General features: G+C 40.5%; 1 protein-coding gene across 3 annotated transcripts in view; it reads left to right on the top strand.

Annotated features, from left to right (window-relative positions):
* The window catches only part of rptor (regulatory associated protein of MTOR, complex 1), a 432,389-nt gene that overhangs the window by 330,885 nt on the left and 84,525 nt on the right, over window positions 1-16,979 (top strand). For all 3 annotated transcript variants that reach the window (XM_085963808.1, XM_085963809.1, XM_085963810.1), the window contains 2 exons: window positions 264-450; window positions 4,318-4,428. In XM_085963808.1, the coding sequence (XP_085819934.1) occupies window positions 264-450; window positions 4,318-4,428 (298 nt within the window). The remainder of the gene's footprint in view (window positions 1-263; window positions 451-4,317; window positions 4,429-16,979) is intronic.

The following is a 16,979-nucleotide window of genomic DNA, read 5'->3' on the forward strand; positions in this document are numbered from 1 at the left end:
AACTACCCTGCTGTCACCCTTAACTTCGGAAGCACTTGAACCCACAACTCTGTAGCTGATGTAGAGTTGGTGCCAATGTGTCAAGTCTTTTTTTAAACCTAACACCGGTTTTGTTCAAACATTTGAACGTTACTGTTCTCTTTCTCATTTGCATTGAATAACGGGTAGCATTATTTCCTGGTAGTAAGGTTATTTCCATGTAGGTAAACGTTATCACTTTGCAGAAGATTCTGTCTTGACTTAAATCTGCTTTTCTGTTCCAGAGGTTCACCTCCCATACCCAGCACAAGTAGTTCCAGTCTAACCAATGATGTGAGTAAACAGGCAGGACCCAGAGATATATCGTCAGCATCACGGCAAGGAACTGTCGTCACTGTGGGGGTGCAGTACACTCCACACTCTCACCAGTTTTCCAGAACGCGAAAGATGTTCGATAAGGGGCCAGATCAGGTAAGGAATCTGTTGGATATGGTATTACCTGTACATAGAAGATAAAGAACTAAAAACACTGAAATAAAGTAGTCTTTTACTGAATGAAACCAATCGACACCGCCAAAGAAGGAAATATTAGGATGGGTGACTAAAAGCTTGGTTAAAGAGGTAGGTTTTTCAGGAAGGTCTTGAAGGAGGAGAAAGAGGTGGAAAGGCAGAGAGATTGAGGGAGGGAATTCCAGAGCCTAGTGCTTACACTGCTGAAGGTACGGTTGCCAATGGTGGGGTGAAGGGAGTGGGGGATTCAGAGGCCAGAGTTGGAGGAACGCAAAGCTCTTGGACTGTTGTAGTGCTGGAGGAGGTTATAGAGATGGGGAGGGGCAAGGCCATGGAGGAATTTGAACACGAGGATCAGAATTTTAAAATCAAAGTATTGATGGGCTGGGAGCCAATGTAGATCAGCGAGCACGGAATATTGGTGAGCTGGACTTGGTGCGGGTTAGGATACGGGCGACAGGGTTTGGGATGAAATAGAGTTTATGGAGGGTGGATGATGGGAGACTGACGAGGAGAGCGTTGGAATAGTCGAGCCTGCGAATAACAAAAGCAGATGGGCTGAGGCAGAGGCGGAGATGGGCGTTGAAGGAGTTAGATATATTTCTTAAGGCTAAAGGGACATGGGGAGAAAGCAGGGACAGGGTAGTGAATTTGGATGATCGGCCATGATCTCATTAAATGGCAGAACAGGCTCGAGGGGCCGAATGGCCTACTCCTGCTCCTATCTTCTATGTTACGGAGGTGGAAGTAGGTGGTCTTCGCAGAGTCTGACTCATGAGTGAATTCCAGATCTACCTCGGTGGCATCTTGGATGTAAATGAGAAGTGTGATTTGAAATCACCATCAGCACAGCACTGCAGGCTGCTCTCTTCCATGTGGATATCCTTCTTCTCCTTTCAATGATTAAACTAAATTCCTGTTGAGAGCAAGCAGCACCTCTGATGAATCATTTATTTTATTCCTTCAGCTGAGATAATGTTACAACCTTTTACTTTGTGTCAGCTGTGTAATGTTTGTACTTTTTAAATTGACAGCAGTACCGATTATTTTGAAAAGCAAATAGCTTGAGAGCTATTTATTACTGTGTGCACAGTTCCGATTAAGCAGAAATGGAAATTTCTGAGGAGATGCTTTGCTGGAAAACCTGCTTTCCCTGAAAGAGACACTGAAATAGCGAAATCTTTTGACAAGTTGTTTTTTTCAAGCATGCTGTGTGTTGAGATATAATCGCGTTACTTTTGTCTGACATAGCCATAATGAAAATAACGTGTGGCTGTCCTGCTTTGGTTCTGCCGCCCCCCCCCCCCCCCCCCCAAAACAGTGACAAGGACCCTCTTCAAAAACAAAAATCCATTTTCTATTCTAATTAAATTCAACTCGGTTTCAAAAATTACAGATTAACGAGTGAGAGCTCAGAACTCGGTTTAATAAAAGAAAATTAAGTTAAAAGTTGCAATTAAGTTAAAATAATATTAGGAACTGATTGCACTCTAAGAAAAAAAAACAGGAACGTGATGCTGCAACTTAAGGGCTGCAAACAAATTTCTCCGTTTCTGCAAGAACGTTGGTTGCTCAAACCACTGTAATTACCATGTAATTTAATCAGAATGCAGTAAAAATCACCAACTTCGCTGAGTTCCTGATCTTGGTTATCAGGGGATGCCTTCTTAATGATATCGATGAAACATTCCAACTTGGGTTGCTAAGGAGCATTTCCCCAGGGACTAGTGTGAATGACTGTTCTGGCAACACCAAAATTCATCTATGATTTTAAAATGTGCAGAATCATTTGTGCATCTTTGCAACCCTCTCTGATTCAGACTAGCCAATGGTAGTCTTTATGCAGTTGCCCAAAGTCAGCAAATATGACTTTATGATGACTGTGATACAGGGCTGTGCTGAGTTCCAGTGACAATTGTGGGAAACCCAGAGGAACTGTGGCTTTGAACATTTCTAGAGGAGAATAAAGGTAAATAGGTCGATAAAACTTACTAACATGCTATATCTGCAATTGTACAAGACACCCAAGATGTGTCTATTATATATTATCAGGTCACTAATTCAGGGTATTGTGGTACCCATGGTATTATTCAGTGGAGAATCTAAAATTCCTGCTACCATCATCTGTTAGCAAGAACAGTTAAATTTGAATAGAGTACCTTTTTTGATATGTACCAAGAAAGAAAGAGCTTGCATTTATAAATTATCTTTCAGAATCTCAGGAAGTCCTAAAGCACTTTGCAGCCTAAGAAGTACATGATGCTGTAATGTAGGAAGCACGGCAGCCAATTTGCACACAGCAAGTTCCCACAAACAGCAATGGTGTAAATGACCAAACCATCTGTTTTGGACGTGGGTTGAGGGATAAATGTTGACCAGGGCATCAGGAGAACTCGTTCCTCCTCTTCAAATAGTGCCATGGGATCTTGTACGACCACCTGAGAGGGCAGATGATGCCTCATTGGAAAGACGGCACCGCCGATCGTGCAGCGCTCCCTCAGTACTGCACTGAAGTGTCAGTTTAGATTATGTGCTCAAGTCTCTTGAGCCCGTGACCTTCTGACTCGGAGTGCTGCCTCTGAGCCAAGGCCAGGCGCCTTCAATTCCAGCCTTCATTGTTTTAAGAGACTTGATTTTCTTTGAACAATGTTGTCTGTTGGAAGGTTGCAAAAGTTAACAGTACTTTGCCTTCATTGGGGTGTTTAATATCTCCAAATTCCTGTTATGGTTTTTAAACATAATTAACACTTATCTAAGTGAGCATGCTTACCTTTGAGTTCCATAGAATAACTAAAAGTCTGGGTTTTCTTCTCCTGTGACATCTAGTAACTTTATGCGAACTTTCATTGCCTATTTAATCAAAAGAACTGCAGTGCAGTATTATTTGCAGACTGGTATACACTGAGGAATACGTTGCACATTGAATTTGTATAGAACAAGTGAACTGCCAGTGTTTAGCAATTTTAGAGAAGGATCCTATAAACTCCAGGACGTGTACATTACTTAACTCCTTTAAATGGTATGTTGGGAATAGTTTCTAAAGTGTACTGTTGGAGGGAAGGGCTATGAATTGCCTTGCAAAAAAAATACTGGAAATACAGAGAGTCAATCAGCATCTGAAAAATCTGATGAAGGGTCACACCCAGCACATTAATCTATCTCTCTCCTTCAGAGGTTGATTGACCTGCTGTAGATGTTTCTCTTTCTGTTTTCATTTGCAAATTTGCAGGTTTCTTTTATCTATACTAATTGTCATTATTTTGGTTTTAATGTAATGAGGTGATTTTGTTCACTCCCAAGTCCTGTAAAACTTGCTTTGACTTCAATTTAAGGTACAAGTTTGCCTTTTTATTAGACTGTATCCTCATTATAATAAGATCTTTTAAAGCCAAAGGTTGTGTATGTTACAGTGAACCATTCTTATGGTCAGCTGAGTATCTGAAACAACGATGCATGTACCATGCTTGGATTTCCAAAACATGCGACTGAATGTATAGAATTTTTTGCTTGATATGGCGTATGCACTTACCCCACTTAAATCCAGAGAGCTTGGGTGCAGATTGATTGGCCAAAGCTTATGCCCCCCACCCCCCCTCCCCATTATGCACAGAGGTACTGCTGGAGTTTAACCAGCTAAAACAGCACATCTTATTGTCCAGCTAGGACCACCCTACCAGTTAGGACTTTGACTTAGGTTACAGAACATTCACCAGCTCTAACTTAAAATGGGAAAGCCAAAATCCAGCAGTTGTTTAACAGGACAAATACTGCAGCTAAGACTATTATGACAAATGTGGAGTGTAGTTAAAACTTGATTTCTGGTTCCAGACTGTTGAAGATTCGGAGGATGGAGTTGGACACAAAGGTTTCATATCTACAACTATGCAAACGGGTTTCTGTGATTGGAGCGCAAAATATTTTGCACAGCCAGTGATGAAGGTACTTTAACTACCTACTGATTAATATTGATTTCTGATTTACTTATTAGCGTAGCAAATTGACTCTGAATATTGAAGTAAATGCAATTTAAAAATGCACATCTGGTAAAATATGTAGCATCTGGCATAGTAAGTAGGCGAAGAATGTTTTTCCTTTCTGATACTTGCCTTCAAAACCTTGGAGGATCCTTATTTCGGGTCCATTGACAGCTTGTAATCAATTACTCCAATTACATTATTCCAGAATTTACTGTGATATATTACTGAATTTACACTGCAATGCCTTTTTTTTTAACTGAACTGTGTCCTCGGGTTAGGATCCTGAAAAATTGTTTCAGAAAATGCCCCTAGCTCGGTTTTGTCTTTTAGACCAGTATTCTAGGCATAGTGCAAAGTGCGGAAATCCAAGACCAAGCCATTTCCATATTATAAATAAAGGGCCTGTCCCATTTTTTTAAAGTTAAGAATGCCTGTTGGCTGAAGTGGCAGAGCAGTTGATTCCTGACCAAAAGGTTGCAAGCTTGCGTTCGAGGACTGCCCGTCGGTCAATTGCACTCCTCTCCAGTGCGTATGTTTAATAACTTCTCAAATCTTCTTTCTCCAGTATAGGGAAAGAGTGTTACCCATCTTGGACTTATTGAGTTACAAGATCACAAGTTAATTATGGATGAGGAAAGTCATTTATCCATTCAGAGAGATCCTAGAGACCCCCAGTGCAGCATCCAATTGTTCCTTAAGTGATCCCAGAGTTTTCTTCACTACTCTATCTGGAAGTCTATTCCATTTGTTGATCACTCTGTGTCAGGAAAAGATTTCTCACATCAGTCCTAAATTTACCTTTTACTTGCCTGAATCTGCTTATAATTTAATTAAAAGTAATATTCTGGGTTTATCTTTTCCATCCCCATAACTATCTTGTATATCTCTAAGTTCACCTCTGCAATGCCTCCTTTCCAAGCTGTGAAAACCTTTCCTTGTAGCTCAGCCCTTTGACAGTAGGGATCAGCCTCGTGGCTCTTCTCTACGTTGTGTCTCATGCATGAATGTTTCCCTCGTGTAAATTCGAAACAGTGGTCGTCCCCTGAAGCAACACACTCCCTGCCCTCCCGACATAACTCCTCTCACAAGTACTCGTTCTTTTCTAACCTTCAACCGGTTTGTTATCCATTCACAGAACTTACCTGAATCCCTACATCTTTGAGTTTAGCTCGTAGCCTTTCATGTGGAACTTTGTCAAATGCCTTTTGGAAGTCTAGGTACAATACGTCATAAAGTTTTCCATAGTCCACTTGGGTTGTTACTTGCTCAAAGAAGTTGATTGGTTAAGTAGCTTTTTCTTTATCCCATGCTGACTACAGTTGTAAGAAAGCTGGGTTTTGGTATCCTGAGAGAGATATGCCGAGAAATCATACAAATCCTTAATTCCCTCCTGATGTAAAAAGACGACTGAGCGCTTGGTTCAAGTATAAAACAAGGCTTTAATCAACTGTTTCAAAACCATGAGATTTCTAGTTACAATCACTAGTTCCTGGTTACAGAAACATCCTGAGCAAGCTGGGCCCACGCCCGAGTATTTATACTCCTTGGACGGCGCCACCAGCTGGCCGCCCAGTGTTACTTCATGAGTCATGATAAGATTCATGACACCTCCTTCAACCCCTTACTAAGGCATCATCTGGGATTTTACCTCCCAGTGTAGGTCTAGGAAATGAATTACACCTGGCTCTGCTCGCCAAACTGTCTTACACTAACCAGTTCTGATCAATAATTTAATTTACTAACCCTCGATTCGGTTACCCTCAAGCTGCTGAGTCAGTGAATTAACTCTTTTCTTGCCAAATCATCAAGAAGCCAGGCCACAAGCCTCGCACTAAACAGTATTTATTGGTGACAAATCACAACTTTAAGTTAAAGTTGGGTACACAAAAGCTTAATAGACATACAAAGATGTAATCGGAGTTACTTAGCAGTTAAGAAGCAAATCTTTAATGGACTGAGTTACTTAACAAAATGAGTAGCAATGGTTACATAGGCAATTCAGTGTAGCATCGTAAATCAGCGCTAACGGGTGCTGAGTAACTATAGCGGTGACCAGAGTTTGAGATTATAAATTGATGAGATTGATGTGATGGGCATCTTTAGTCAATCTGTAGGGTATTTCTCTTATGAATTTCAAAGGCAACCCTTAATGCAATTTTACACGGCACTTTTTCTACACTATTTACTAGGTTATTATTGTATAGATAACCCTCAACTTTACTCCAGATTTTACACAGAATGCAAGCAAGACTAATGGGTCTCTTTCTGTTTTGTCTCCCCTTTTTTAATATGGACACCAATGTTAGCATGTTTTTAGTCTACTGATCGCTCGCCAGTATCTCAAAATGATTGTCAATGCCTAACAAATCTCCTTGGCCTCTTTCAGTACTGTGGGATACAATCTATCCCTGGGGATTTATTTGTTTTCAACCCAAATAACCTGTCTACAACTTCATTTCATTTATATCAAAATCTTTGATTTTGCTCTGATCAGCTCCAATTGGGGAGAGAATGTTGCTCATACGTTCTCTGTGAATACTCAGCGAGGAGCAAACGCCCTGTAGGGAGATAAAATGAGGAGGGAATTTAATACACTCTCACATGTTTCGTTTTACCAGCATGTTATTCTTTTAGGAAGAGTGTGTGTAAAGGGATGTGCCCTGCCTCATCATCTTTCCATTGTATTTAATATAAACCTAACTCATACTTGCATTGGAAGATATGAGCCATTGGTTGCATCAGGTGCCAGGAAACATATGGCAATTATATGCCACTCCACATATTAGAATTACAGTAATACTTCCATACCAGTGCGTAAACCAGATTTCATGCTGATGCAAAAACATTATAGGTACAGTATTTCTATATTTTGATCCAAGAAAAAACTGAGCTCAGAAATACTGGCGTTCCCAACTCTAGCTCTGCAACCCTCTCCCCCCACCCCCAAGCAGGGAAGGAGGGTTGCCGTGCAAAAGCAATAGTGTACAAAATGATTCTCTCTCTCACTCAAGTGGCCACAGGTAAAATAAATTTGGTAGCTGTGCCCTAGTTCTTGGTAGATGAAAGTATGTAAAGCTTCTCCATATTTTGGATTTTAAGAATTCTAGTTTGAGAGTGTGGAGAATGGAAATGTCAAGTTGTGTAAAATAAGACCGCACATTGAGGCTTCAAATATACTTTAATTTATCAGATTGTATTGTTCCAAATGATTTGAACTGCTCCAAGATAAAACATTGATTTGAGACAATAGTATTTGTCAGAGATGCAATCGATTTGATATTTTTTCCATAGGTTTTATGTTGCATGATCGATGGAAATATAATTTATATAAATATATAATTACAAAACTTAATTTGCATCAATATTTCCAGGTCTGTATAAAGTTGTATTTTTAAAGAATCAGTCCACATTGATCTCTATTGTGTTGTCTGGAATTAATCAAATGTTTTGACATTTGATGGTGAACTATAGTCATGTTGGCTATATCAATATCTGTTGCCCTTATCCTTCACTGCACTCATTCTTGATGGATCAGAACTAATAACTTGGATTGATCATGGTGCATAAAAATAGTTTATAAAATGTGGCTGCTGTGACGAATGTCAGGGGTTCAATACCTGCCCTATGCTAATCTCTGCAGCAATAGTGGTAGTGACTCCATAATGGGCTTCAGCAAACCAAGGCTGGAAGGAGAGAATTAACAAAAGTTCCCACTCCTAATCTCTCCAACAAGTCCTGCTGCAATTGTGTGGGCATAGACTTGGAGTATCCTCCCACAGTGATATAGCTGATTAGTACTCATCTGTGGTCACATCATGGCTGGAAACTGGGCACCAGGGACACCCAACACCCATAGAACTATATAACCCAGCAAGGAGTCAACACATCTTAATGTTAATCCAGTGTGTGCTGCCAGCTACCTCCATCGACTAATCATGAAATACAAGCAATAATGGACATCTTCACTTTCTATTTTCTCCACTTTTCCTGCCAAAATTCGCTGCTTCCCTCATGAAAATGCGGTTTACACCGCTCCATTACTGTGCTTTTCACCGTTGTAAAGCCTTGCTGCTAACTGAGCTTTTTCCTCTATCGGTGTTCAGATGTTTTCTTCAACAACTGCGCACACCAGAGCTGAATTATCAACCTTTACTTATAGTGGTTAATTGACTTCAATTAAAGGATCGTTTTTCCAAGTGCGTCATGATTAGTTGCTACTCTTTCATTGCCGCTAACAAAATCACATTTTCATAGATCGCACGTTTGAAAACAATGTGATCCTGTGATTTCATTAGCAGTTCATTAATTGTGCAGCAGAACCTGGTTTTCAGCCAATTGAGGAATGTTGAGTCCCTAATTCTGAAAGAGACAGCCTTTACAATTAGAACCCAAGCCCTTTAGAATCATAGAATGGTTACAGCACAGAAGGAGGCCATTCGGCACGTCGAGCCCGTGCCGGCTCTCTGCAAGAGCACTTCAGCCAGTCCCACTCCCCCGTCCTTTCCCCGTAGCCCTGCAAAATGTTTTCCTTCAGGTACTTATCCAACTCCCTTTTGAAAGTCATGATTGAGTTTGCCTCCACCACCCTTTCAGGCCGTGCATTCCAGATCCTAACCACTCGCTGCGTAAAAAAAGTTTTTCCTCATGTCGCCTTTGGTTCTTCTGCCAATCAACTTAAATCTGTGTCCTCTGGTTCTCGACCCTTCCGCCAATGGGAACCATTTCTCTCCGTCTACTCTGTCCAGACCCCTCATGATTTTGAACACCTCGATCAAATCTCCTCTCCACCTTCTCTGCTCGAAGGAGAACAACCCCAGCTTCTCCAGTCTATCCATGTAACTGAAGTCCCTCATCCCTGGAACCATTCTTGCACCCTCTCGAAGGCCTTCACATCCTTCCTAAAATGCCTGGAATTGGACACAATACTCCAGTTGAGGCCAAACCAGTGTTTTATAAATATTCTTCATAACCTCTTTGCTAACATATCAGAAAAAAATAAAATAATGGCTTACATCTAATCAAAGAAAGAACTGAAGGATTGCATTATTTCCTCCTTAAGACTATACTGCTGGAAGCCTCCCTTTATTCACCATGTATTTTTCATACTGTAACAGAATTGCATTTTTTGGTACAATTTTATTGAACTATCTCAAACCTGAATTAACCGATAATGTAAAGCCTCTGAGAACAGCATGACATTTCTCTGTAGTGGACATTTCCAGTGTGGTGTCACTGCTAGACATGTTCATACAAATTTTATATTGACGTCCTTGTGTTCAAACTAGTGTCTTGTAAAATGAATAGTGATTTTTCAATTAAATCTTAATGTACTGTGAGGCATGCAATATATTTTAATGATTTCCTTCAGTTTTCTTCATCTTTTGTTTAAATCAAAGCTAAGATACAGTTTATTAAACTGGAGTAGATGTTTAAGTGTCTGATCCTGCATTTGGTTTGCAAACATTGTGACTGATGATTTGTTAATGGGCCTTGGCAGAAATCATACACTTAATTGCTAACATTAATTCTTTCATCTAGTTATGTGGAGGTAATGTGTTTAATCTGTACAAATGTATTTTTCCATTTGACTAGTGTAACCAGAGTTTTTTAATTCAGAATTTGAAATCTCGGTATATTAAAGGATATATAATTTGTGTTTCAAACAAAATTTATAGCAGTCATTAAGACAGTAAATATTTCTTTTAAGTACGTCGTAAATACCAGTTACTGGATTTTTCATGTTCTGCCTTTTCAAGACAGAACGATATCTTGTGTCAGTAAAAATTGTTTATCGAAGGACCTATGAAAAGCTTTTCTGATCTTAAAGGAAGACTTGCATTTATATCGCACCTTTCATGACCACTGGACTCCCCAAAGTGCTTTACAGTCAATGAAGTACTTTATGAAGTGGAGTCACTGTTGTGATGTAGGAAACACGGCAGCCAATTTGCTCACAGCAAGCTCCCACAGACAGCAATGTGATAATGACCAGATAATCTGTTTTAGTGATGTTGATTGAGGGAGAAATATTGGCCAGGACACCGGGGATAACGCCCCTGCTCCTCTTCGAAATAGTGCCATGGGATCTTTTACGTCCACCTGAGAGCAGATGGGGCCTCGGTTTAACTTCTCATCCGAAAGACAGGACTAATACATACATACGAAGAGTTAGCCTACACCCTTCTGTTTAAAGGGGCTGTGTGATACTGTATGTCATAAAAATTGACAAACTAAGGGTTTTAACAAAAAAGTAACTTATATTTAGCTCAATTTTATTTCTCGTGAGCAACTTTATCAATTTTTTTAACAAAATATTGGTTACTGTGGTGCTTTTCTTGATGTGTGACGCATGGTCCAGCATCTTGCAAGCAGAATTCCAAAGTGGCGAGGTTTTTAAAGAACAACTGAGTTTATTTTTGAAGTGTTTACAGCAATCGTTGAAGCAGGCTTTGTATGTCAAGTAGCTACAGTTCCGGTGATTCTGATTCATTTCACCACCATCTACATGCGCGCCTGTGTAACGGGACACGGCCTTTACAGTGTTGCAGTGTCACCCATGCGATACCAGATGGTATGAAAGCAGCTGCATGGGCTGAGGCACCAATTCTTCCTGTCCCTGCACCACTTTGCTATTCACTTGCAAGGAAAGTTCTTCAGTGATTTCACTCTGATAAATAACTTAACCTCCAGAAATACTTTGACAAAGCAGTCACGCAATGTACAGTGGAAGGAATTTACCTGATGCTTATCCAGAAGTCTGCAGCCATTATCACTTGAGGTTTCCTGTATCTTAGTAGTCAAGTCTTGTTGAACTTGTGTATAAACCAAGATCTAGAAAGATGGGGGGAGGGATCTGCAAGAAATGAAACCAGCCTAAATATAAACAAAACAGGAAAGGAGAGCAGAGGAAAGAGTAAAGTAAGGGAGGATATTGATGGCCAGGGAATAAATGGAGTTATAGAACAGGAGTGTAAAACGATAGTTAAAAATAAAGTGAAAAGAACTGATATTAAAAATGAGTTAAATTGTCTGTACAGCAATGCACACAGTGACGTAAGAAAACTACTAGGCTCTTGGTCTAAGCGTTAAACAAAGCTTTAATCAACTGTTTTACAACATGGAGGTCTGGTTGTGTCCTTCACTAGTTCCTGTTAAGAATGTCTTGCGCAAGCTGGGCCCGTGCCCGAGTATTTATACTCTCCCTGGACAGCGCCACCCGCAGGCCGCTCAGTATTATTTCATAAGTCTTTCTTTCATGAATGACTGATTCATGCCACACAGTGCCCATAATAAAACGGGGGAGCTGGAGGCAATCATGCGTCGTGAGGAACCGGTCATAGTAGGGATTACTGAGACATGGCTACAGAAAAATCAGGACTGGGAATTAAACATTGCAGGGCATAACATATTTAGAAAAGATAGAGGGGGAAAAAGGGGAGGTGGATTAGCTGTACTTATTAGAGATATGGTGTGGAGATGCCGGAGTTGGACTGGGGTGGACAAATGTAAGAAGTCACACAACACCAGGTTATAGTCCAACAGTTTTATTTGAAATCACAAGCTTTCGGAGCGCTGCTCCTTCGTCAAGTGAAGTGGAGAGATGCATAAAGACACAGCTTATATAGTCAGAGAATAATGCCAGATGATTACAGGTAATCTTTCTAACTGCCATTTGTCGCACCTCGGCAGAGAGATAATCACAGCGATCAAAGGTGTGAATGGTGTCCAAACAGGTTAGTCAGGAAAACATTACATCAAAGAACAATGAGGTGGGTTCACAAGGGGTCAAATGTTGCAGATGCTGGGGTCTGTGAAAAACAAAAAACAGACCGAAAAACATTTTTTTTGCTGGAAATCACAGCAGGTCCGGCCGCATCTATGTAGAGAGAACAAGCCAACGACGACTCAAGTCTGGGTGACCCTACATCAGGTGGGGTTACATGTTGCGTGACATGAACCCAAGATCGCGGTTGAGGCCGTCCTCATGAGTGCGGAACTTGGCTATCAGTTTCTGCTCGACGATCACACCTTTGATCGCTGTGATTATCTCTCTGCCGAGGTGCGAAAAAAGTGACAGCTATTGGCAAGACAGAAATAGAATCCATGTGATTAGAGATAAAAGATAATAAACAATCAATCACACTAATAGAGGTAGTCTACAGGCCACCTGATAGTGGAAGGGAGGTGGAGGAAGAAATATGCAAACAAATTAGAGAAATGAGTAAACAAAAATAGAATAATAATCATGGAGGATTTCAACTACCCCAATATTAATTTGACACGAGGTAGATAAAGAGGATAAGGGAATGGAGTTTCTACAATGTGTACAGGACTCCCTTCTGACCCACTATGTAAAAAGCCCAACAAGGGAAGATTTCCTATTGGATCTTGTAATGGCGAATGAACCAGAGCAGATAGAAGTAAAAGTAGGGAAACATCTAGGCAATAGTGACCATAATATAATATGCTTTAAAATAATAATTGAGAAGGACATGAGTATGATGAAGACCAGGGTAATACATTGGAGAAAAGCTGATTTTGAGGGGCTGAGAATGGGAAAATAAAATGGACAACAATATTGGCAAACAGTGACGTTGGACAGCAATGGTAAACATTTAAAACGGTGTTCAACAGAGTCCAGGGAAAATATATTCTGCTTAAAAAAAACAAGAACAAGCTGAGACACCATGGATGAACAAAACCATAAGGGAAAATTTGAGGGTAAGGAAAGAGGCAAACATTAAGTACATGGACAGCAGGGGAGAGCATGATGAGGGAAAATACAAAGTGATTAGGAAAGAAGTCAATAAAACAATTAGGAAGGCAAAGAGGAACTATGAAATTAAATTATCAAGGAACATAAAATAAAATAGTATCAATAAAAAAAGGGTCGGGATGAGAATAGGGCCACGAAGGGGGATGGGCAGGATAATACCACAGGCAGCAATAGAGAGATGACAGAAATACTAAATAATTACTTTGCTTCAGTATTTACCAGGGAGATAGAACAGCTGGACATGACATTGGATCATGAGATTAGTAATGAAATAACTGCATTTAAAATAAAAAGAGGAGATATATTAAATAAACTAATCAAACTCAGAGGGGGAGAAAAAACCTGGTCTAGATGGATTACATCCGCGCATTTTAAAAGAATTTAGGGAAGAGATAGAAGAGGCATTACTACACATTTAATAATTAATTAGAAAAAGGTGTAGTGCCAGAGGATTGGCAGATGGCTAACATAATACCTATATTTAAGAAGGGAGATAGAACATGTCCAGGGAATTATAGACCAGTCAGCTTAACATTGGTGGTAGGAAAAATAATGGAATCCTTACTAAAGGAGAAAATAGAAGAACATCTAGAAGCCAAAAATAATATTATGAATAGCATGGATTTCAAAAGGAAAAGTCTTGTTTGACCAACCTCATTGAATTTTTTGAAGAGGTAACAGAGAGAATAGACAAAGGTAATGCAGTAGATGTAATTTATCTAGATTTTCAAAAGGCCTTCGATAAGGTACCACATAATAGACTAATGAATAAGGTCAGAGAATGTGGAGTCAGGGGACAAGTAGCAGAATGGATTGCTGGCTGGCTTCAAGACAGAAAGCAGAGAGTAGGAGTAAAAGGTAGCTATTCACAGTGGCAGAAGGTGGGTAGTGGTGTTCCACGAGGATCAGTGCAGGGACCACTGTTCACAATTTATATTAACAATTTAGACTTTGGCATCAAAAGTACAATTTCTAAATTTGTGGATGATACCAAATTGGTGGGGGGGGGGGGGATAGTTAATACTGAGGAGGACTGCAACAGATTACAGGAAGACAAATAAGCTTGCAGAATGGGCATATAATTGGCAAATGAAATTCAACACAGATAAATGTGAGATTACATTTTGGTGGGAAGAATAGGGAGGTCACTTATTACATGGAGGGTGCGAGTCTGGGTGCGGTAGAGGAGCAAAGGGATCTCTGAGTACAAATCACAAAGTCGCGACACAGGTTAACAGGGCCATTAAAAAAAAGCAAACCAGGCTCTAGGGTTTATTTCTGAAGGGATAGAATTGAAAAGTAGTGAAGTTATGCTGAACCTGTATCGAACCTTGGTTAGACCAGACTTGGAGTACTGTGTACAATTCTGGTCACCATATTATAAAAAGGATATAGAGGCACTGGAGAGGGTACAGAGAAGAGTTACAAGGATGATACCAGAAATGTGAGGGTATACCTATCAGGAAAGGATGAACAGGCTGGGTCTCTTTTCACTTGAAAAAAGAAGACTGAGGGGTGACCTAATTGAGGTCTTTAAAATTATGAAAGGTTTTGCTGGAGTGGATACAGAGAGAGTGTTTCTACTTGTGGGGAAGAGTAAAACTAGAGGCCATCAATATAAGATAGTCAGCAAGAAATCAAATAGGGAATTCATAAGAAATTTCTTTACTCAGAGAGTGGTGAGAATGTGGAACTCGCTACCACAGGGTGTAGTTGAAGCAAATAGTATAGATGCATTTAAGGGGAGGCTAGATAAGCATATGAGGGAGAAGGGAATAGAGGGTTATGCTGATAGATTTAGATGAGGAAAGACGGGAGGAGGCCCGAGTGGAGCATAAACGCCGACATGGACTGGTTGGGCCTTTTTCTGTGCCGTATATCCTATGTAAGATCTGTTGAGGGACATAATTGAGCTATTGCTAGCTTTATCTTGAAGAATTTCTTGGGCAACTTTATGTCCTGCTTTATGAACAAGGCTTGGAAAACAAATCTAGCCTCCCTCCCCCCTCCTTTTAAACCCAGTACGCTGTAAACTTAGGTACCATCTGCACGTTCTTGCAAGCTAAGATGCTCAGAAGCCTCTGCCCTTTTTAAGAATTTTTTTTTTACTTTTGTTTGACAGATATTGTGTTTTATTTTGTTAATTGGCCAGAATCTTGCGGCATGCCCTATTAGACTTTTTCCCCTCACCCTTCAGCTCAAGAAATTGTCATTAGCTAATGTGTGATGGACAGGAAGTGTGGGAATATGTAATGTTTTTAGAAGATTTTATATTTTGTGCAGTATGCTCAGACCTCCTGTGACATTGCTCAGTCAGTTCAGTGGGGGATGCTCGGGTTGGGAATGGAAGCGGGTCCATGTTGTCGTTTGAAAAGCAGTTGTGCAAGATGTGCTCGGAGACAGCGAAGTAAATTATTTTTAGTTCCTGAAAAGCAGTGTTTTCTTTACCCTCTGCAACAACAACAACTTGCATTTATGTAGTGCCTTTAACGTAGTAAAATATCCCATGGCACTTCACAGGAGTGTTCTAAAACAAAATTTGACACCAAGCCACATAAGGAGAAATTAGGGCAGATGACGAGGTAGGTTTTAAGGAACGTCTTAAAGGAGGAAAGATAGGTAGAGAGGGAATTTCCAGAGCTCATGGCCTAGGCAGCTGAAGGCATGCCCACCAATGGCTGAGCGAGTAAATTCAGGGATGCTCGAGACCAGAATTAGAGGAGCGCAGATACCTCTGGGGGTTGTGGGGCTGGAAGAGATTATAGAGATGGGAAGGGGCGAGGCCATGGAGGGATTTGTAAACGAGGATGAGAATTTTAAATGAGACATTGCTGAACTGGGGAGCAAATGTAGGTTAGCGAGCACTGGGGTGATGGGTAAACGGACTTGGTGCGAGTTAGGACACGGGCAGCCGAGTTTTGGGTGACAAGTTTACGTGGGGTAAAATGTGGGAGGCCAGCCAGGAGTGCGTTGGAATAGTCAAGTCTAGAGGTAACAAAGGCATGACTGAGGGTTTCAGCAGCAGATGAGCTGAGGAGGAGTGGAGATGAACAATATTACGGAGGTGGAAATAGGCAGTCTTAGTTATGGCGCAGATAGATGGTCGGAATCTCATTTCAGGGTGAAATATGACACCAAGGTTGCAAACAGCCTGGTTCAGCCTCAGACAGATGTTAGGGAGAGGGATGGAGTCGCTGGCTAGGGAACGGAGTTTGTGGTGGGGACTGAAGACAGTGGCTGCAGTCTTCACAATATTTAATTGCAGGTAGAGAATTGTCTAAATCTGGGCTGTTAGATGAATATAGTAACTTCCATAATTTTTACATATTGAAAAGTTTAAAAATTCATGATTTACATTTTGATCTTAAAGAAAAAAAATCACATTCCTAGTTATGATTTCCCAGCTGATGTGTATTGTTGGAGTGGGGATTGCAAATAACAACCACGACTTACTCTGTCTTCGGAACGTGTCTTTGTTAGCTACACCAACCAAGCAAAAACTCAACTCCACTCATTTCGGTTTCCCTGTGTAAGCAGTGCTTACAGTGCTCAGGGAGTTAAATCAAACCAGTTCATTGGTTTTCTCCCAAGAAACTGAAGTAGTAAAATACAGATCTTGTAATTGGTTCTGGCTGAGTGGGAGATAGAAGGTGTAAAAAATCTATGGTGTGTCATGACCCTAATCATGTAACACTATTTCAACTCCCACATTGCCTCAGGAGTTCGCAAGCAGCTCC

This window comes from Somniosus microcephalus, chromosome 21, assembly GCF_052327205.1.
Source record: "Somniosus microcephalus isolate GS21.2 chromosome 21, FLI_Smic_1.0, whole genome shotgun sequence".
Lineage (NCBI taxonomy): Eukaryota > Metazoa > Chordata > Chondrichthyes > Squaliformes > Somniosidae > Somniosus > Somniosus microcephalus.